Source organism: Sinocyclocheilus grahami, unplaced genomic scaffold, assembly GCF_001515645.1.
Source record: "Sinocyclocheilus grahami isolate Dianchi unplaced genomic scaffold, SAMN03320097.WGS_v1.1 scaffold53.1, whole genome shotgun sequence".
In the NCBI taxonomy this organism is placed as follows: Eukaryota; Metazoa; Chordata; class Actinopteri; order Cypriniformes; family Cyprinidae; genus Sinocyclocheilus; species Sinocyclocheilus grahami.
The window spans coordinates 1,225,237-1,231,256 of NW_015505232.1; the positions used below are offsets into that span (position 1 = coordinate 1,225,237).

General features: G+C 34.5%; 1 protein-coding gene across 1 annotated transcript in view; it reads left to right on the plus strand.

Moving 5' to 3' along the window:
• The first annotated feature begins 710 nt into the window (after nt 1–710).
• The window catches only part of dscama (Down syndrome cell adhesion molecule a), a 92,607-nt gene continuing 87,297 nt past the window's right edge, over nt 711–6,020 (plus strand). The window contains exon 1 of the mRNA XM_016269624.1: nt 711–1,276. Within this exon, the coding sequence (XP_016125110.1) occupies nt 1,234–1,276 (43 nt within the window). The 5' untranslated portion in view covers nt 711–1,233. The remainder of the gene's footprint in view (nt 1,277–6,020) is intronic.

Genomic DNA, 6,020 nt, shown 5'->3' on the forward strand with positions numbered 1-6,020 from the left:
TCTAAAATAAGCATTTTTATCAGACTCCGATATGTGGGTTCAGTAATTTCACTTTAATGGATATGAGTATGTTTTTTCATTGCTATTCAAGTGAAATAGGAGCCTGAGAAAAATGATAGAAGAAAATTTCAGACGGCACTTAGAGGCTTTTGCATCTGAACTCTTCAAATGTTATTGGAGTATGTTTTACAAGAAAAGTTATTTCAGTCTTCAAATTTTCAGTGCTGAACTGTTGTTTCTTTGTAATTACTGATTACATTTACTAGCAGTTTCTTGGTTAAAATCATTTCTATACCATTTTTTTAGAGTAACTATTCATTAAAAAATCTAATTATTTGATATTAACGACTATTTAACGATATAATAGGGTCATGAGTGTCTAAAGCAGTCCTTTCTTTTGTCACATGATTAGATAGTTACACCACCTAGACCTTTTTACTTGCCAAAAATGTATTTAAAAATCACGTTTGTATGGTTTGCGTTTTTAACTCGAAAATAAACTTGAGCATGAGTGCCCCTAATGTGTTGCATATGACGATGCTTAACGATCACATGGTTTCTAAGAGTTTCTTTTGGTGCGCTTGGACTCTCTCTTTAAGAGCAGCACCCCTGCACCTTTAAGGCTGCAGAGGAGAGAGAGAGAGAGAGAGAGAGAGAGAGAATGAGAGGGGGGTGTTGTGTTGTGTGATGCTCTGGTGCTGATGCTGAGCTCTGGAGTGATCAGTGCAGCAGGGGAAGATGCGCGTGCTTGCTGACTGCTGGACGGTGCGAGGTGGTGAAGAGGGATGTTGCTCTGAGTACAGCTAACAGCCATCATCTCGATCCATTTACGCGCTGGAGTTTCAGAGCTTTTTCTTTTTCCTTTCTTTTTTTCGTTCTTTTGCTTTCCTCTCCGTAAAAGTTTCCGCTATGATTTCGACTCATTAATAATTGAGTGGATTTGCTTTCCCGCGGTTTTATCCCTCGTACCCGGCTACACCTGTGCGCAGTGCCCTCAGTAAGCGTGCGCTCTGACTCAGCATCGCACCTGCCCGCCGCTCGCTCACCGTGTCGCGCCACAGCTGGATCTCAGCTCGGAGACAATCAGCCCCGGAGCGCACGCTTCATATGCATCCCTTCCGCTGGAACTACTAAAGTACAGATATCCACATTCCTGCGCAACGGCTGTTTCTGGAGGAAAAGTGTGCAGTGGGCAAAGAAAAATCTTAGTTTGGAGATTGAAAGGAGCGGGGCATGTGGATATTGGCCATCATCTTTTTCCAGTGCATTTTGAATGGTGAGTAGTGTTTTGTTTGATTATTTTGACTATTATTATGCAGGCTGTAACTTCATGGAAATTAATTAACAGTGCAATGCATTTACGCATGCTTGCAAAATAATGCATTGGGGTCAATTTGAATTTGTCTCACACCACCTTTAGTGTATAAGGTTTACAAATATAATTTTTGTGCATGTATCAATGCATGCAATTTCCCCCCAACAGTTCATTATAAATATTGCATATTAATTTCAGCAAGTAATTCAGAAGGAAGCAGACTCCTTAATAAGCATTCAAATCGTCTGTTTTATGATTAGTCACTTTATTACATTTCCCAGCTCATAATACTAAACACATTTGCATGCATCATTATGCAAACAGTGCATCAGGAATGTCAAAAATATGAATCTGGACCAAATGTGATTTGATGCGACAAATTTGGTTGCTTTTATTACGACCTTGGACAAATTTCTATATTAAGCGTTAGAATAACAAATTGATCTGCTGATATACTTTTTTAAAAATGCACAACATTTTTGAAAATTAAAGTAATAAAGCCGCTTTATGAATTAAAAAAGGGCACCGAAAACCTTTAAAATTAGCTTAAAAACACACAAAGAAAAAGAAAGAAATTAAAATGTGCTGTATTGTGGCATAGTGACACAGCCGCCATGTTTCACGAAGAAGCACTGAAGCATTGAATAAAAAAATAACTCGCAGTCACTCAATTGGCACTTTACGGAATGCTTTCACTGTGACCTTTTCACAAAACATTTATTCAAACATTTTTCCCCCCTGTGTGGGTGTCCAAATCATATTGACCTCTAAAAAAAAAAAAAAATCTACCGCAAGTGCTCGACAGGAGGCGAGTGTGTTGATGGCTTTAAAATGGAGAGACAGCGAGTGGGTGCTGGTTGCTGGGCTAAATCAGGATGGGTGTGTTTGTGGTGGAATAGAGAGAGTGAGAGGGGGGTATAAGGGGAAGCGAGAAGAAAATGGGCCATTTAGGTGGTTTTAACAGAGTAACACTGTGGGATGTTAATATCAGACCCAGGTCACTCCGACGTAGACTGACCGCCGATGGCAGACGCGTTTTGATAGGATGCACAAAAATAAGGGGACACGGCGATGCTTTAGCACAAAGGGTGTTGGAGAGCAGCGCAAGGAGCTCCGCGATGATCTTTTCCCAAGCTTTGTCAGTTTTTTCCGCAAGGCATAAATTGACACTGTTGTTTAACCACAATTAATGGCGTATCGATGAAATTGATTATCATTTGAGAGGGATTTTGGTCTAGCCAACTGTGTTCAAATGAGCATTTCTAAAAAAGCATTTTAAGTGTTTCTCTTTGAATCAATACGATCCCATTTGTGCCGCTGTGTTCTGGCCGTGTGTATGTGGGTCTCTGAGGCTCCATTGATCAGCGTTCTGATGCAGTGCCGCTGCATGAGCCTCTCTCTCTCTCTCTCTCTCTCTCTCTCTCTCTCTCTCTCTCGCTCTCTCTCTGGCCAGTGTAGCATGTTTCTTGCGGGTGTGTGTGTGGGGGGAGAGAGAGAGAGAGAGAGAGAGAGAGGAAAAGAAGCCATACAAAATGAGCCTTTCATGATTTGGTTAAGCTCACAGCCCAGTTCTCCGCTGGTCTCTATGGAAACCCCTGAAATGTATGTTGGCGCAGTGGCCTTGGAGCTTCCTGTACAGGTGACCCCGGAAGTGCTTCTGTAATGACTAGCTGTGGAAAACGTGGCGTGCTTGTTCGCGAAGCCGTTTGGGATTTTTATCTGGAAGGGACGGATAAATCAATTCCCTGGTTTCTTCAGTATCCCTTTTGAGATTTCCGAATTTTGTTTTCCTTTTCAGCTGTAGATGCACAATTAATAGAATAAATGTGTATCATTTTGTCCTAATAAAAGACATCTGCACCATTTTTCTAAGCTCAGCTCCCTGGTACAGTGATATACTATTATAGTTTTTAATAATACTTTTATTTGTACATTTTCAGTTTTAATTTTGGTTAAACTTTTAGTCATTTTATTGCGTGTTTTTGTTAATATTTAGTAGTTTTTTTTTTTTTACATGCCTGTGTATAGTTTTTAATTTGTAATTTTATTTTTAGTGTCATTTTAGCTTGTAGATGCACACTTAATACACTTATTTTGTATTATTTTTTCCTAATAGCAAACATTTGCACCACTTTTCTAAGCTCTGCTCTCTGGTACAGTTTTATATTTTAGTATCAGTGATATACTAGTTTTGATTAATATTTTGAATCAGTTTTTAGTTTCACATTTTTCTTTATCATTTTAATTTTGGTTAAAGTTTTAGTCATTTTGTCATGTGTTTTTGTCATTTTTAGTAGTTTTTTATACATGCATGTTTAGATTTTATTAATTAGTATTTTATTTTTAGTGCAGATTCAGCTTGTAGATGCACAATTAAAACAATTAATTTGTATCATTTAGTCCTAATAACATTCACTGTTTTTCTAATCTCATCTCCCTGATATAGTGTTATTTTAGTATCATTTTTGATACTATTATAGTTTTTATTAACATTTTGAATACATTTTTGTATTTATATTTTCCATTTTCATTTTAGTTAAAGTTTCAGTCATTTTGCTGTGCGTTTTTGTCATTTTTAATAGTTTTTGTTTTTCATGTCTATGTTATTCATTTTTATTTTAGTCTAGTGCCATTGTAGCTTGTAGATGCACAATTAATAGTATTATTTTGTATTATTTAGTCCTAAACGTGCACCATTTTTCTAAATTCAGCTCCCGTAGAATTATTTAAATACTATTATAGTTTTTATTAATGTGGAATCAGTTTATACATGCATGTTTAGATTTTATTAATTAGTATTTTATTTTTAGTGCAGATTCAGCTTGTAGATGCATAATTAAAACAATTAATTTGTATCATTTAGTCCTAATAACATTCACTGTTTTTCTAATCTCATCTCCCTGATATAGTGTTATTTTAGTATCATTTTTGATACTATTATAGTTTTTATTAACATTTTGAATACATTTTTGTATTTATATTTTCCATTTTCATTTTAGTTAAAGTTTCAGTCATTTTGCTGTGCGTTTTTGTCATTTTTAATAGTTTTTGTTTTTCATGTCTATGTTATTCATTTTTATTTTAGTCTAGTGCCATTGTAGCTTGTAGATGCACAATTAATAGTATTATTTTGTATTATTTAGTCCTAAACGTGCACCATTTTTCTAAATTCAGCTCCCGTAGAATTATTTAAATACTATTATAGTTTTTATTAATGTGGAATCAGTTTTTATTTTTACATTTTCTGTTTTCATTTTCATTTTAGTTGAATTTTAGTAATTATTTTTTTTTGTAGTTTTTTTATACTTATGTATATAGTTTTCATTCATTTTTATTCTAGCTATTTTAGCGAATCAAGTTAAACTGAATTAAAATGTCAAATGTTGCAAGTGTCTGAAATATTAAGCATGTTTTATTTTATGTCAGTTAACGTTCATTTCAAGTAACAATTTTTTTGAATGGTTTTATTTTAGTTTCAGTTTTAGTTAACTCTAATATCCCTGCCCTGATACTGAACAATGAATGTTTTTTGCATGTAAAATCATGCCGAGTTGTTTTTAATGGCTCTTGTGTTGGTGAAGAGCACTCGAGACCGTGTGCATATTAGCACACAAATGTAATTGGAACAACAGAAGCGTCCTCGCACAGATGGAGCAGAAAGTAGGTGCGATGTTGTTTTTGTAAACTGATGCTAGGGGCCAACTCTGACATACACTCAAATGGACACGGGTAAACAGCACGGCGTAGAGCAAAGTGCCCAATCAGCTGTCGCTTTCCATGAGATGCTTTTTAAGAGAGCTTTTAGCTGAGTCCAGATCAAACAGACAAAACTGTGTGGGCATATCCATTTGTTTTGCTCAACTGTACGCCTGGGTTTGAAGACCGCATGCTGCACTGTGATGTGCTGGAGAGAAATCAAAGCCATGTTTGCAGTCCTGAAAGCAAAGCAAACTGGATATTGTTCTGTAAATCATTTGAGATGTTTTAAAATCAGCTTTGATTCTGAACGCGTTGTTTGTTTTTGAAAGCTCCTGAAATGTGCATGAATGTTATGTTTAATGACAAACAAACATATGTTTTTGTTGTTTTTATATAATCATGGTTATTATAGGCCATTTCATTAGTATTGTTTTACGTTTTTTAATTAAATTGAAAATTAATCATTATCTACTTTATTTATAGAATTGTTTTTGCAGAATTTTTTATTTTTATTTATTTTTTGTTTGTTTATTTATTTATTTTTGGCATACATAGTTTAATAGCTATCAAAATGAGGACTTATCATACATATATATATCATATAAATTAGCAACAAATTAGCCCTTAACCTAAACTGCATTTTAAAGAGCATTTTTTAGGATCACTATTCACTTTATTGATGAATTTGAAATTGAAATTTCTAGAATTTAAATCTTATATTTAATTAAGATTTATTCTTGTGAGAAGTTTTTTTCTTCTTCTAATTTTGTCCTCAGATAAATAAAACCTTTTGGTATTTCTTAATTTTGGAACAACCTAGGAACAACTTTGTCTCTAATATATATATATATATATATATATATATATATATATATATATATATATATATCTTGCCATAGTTGATACAATGACTGGTAGTGTAGACTGATTATACTTATAGATTGAAACAAATGTGCTTCAGCCAGGATAAAGAATATGAAAAGTGCTCTGAGTTGCTGCAGAAAAC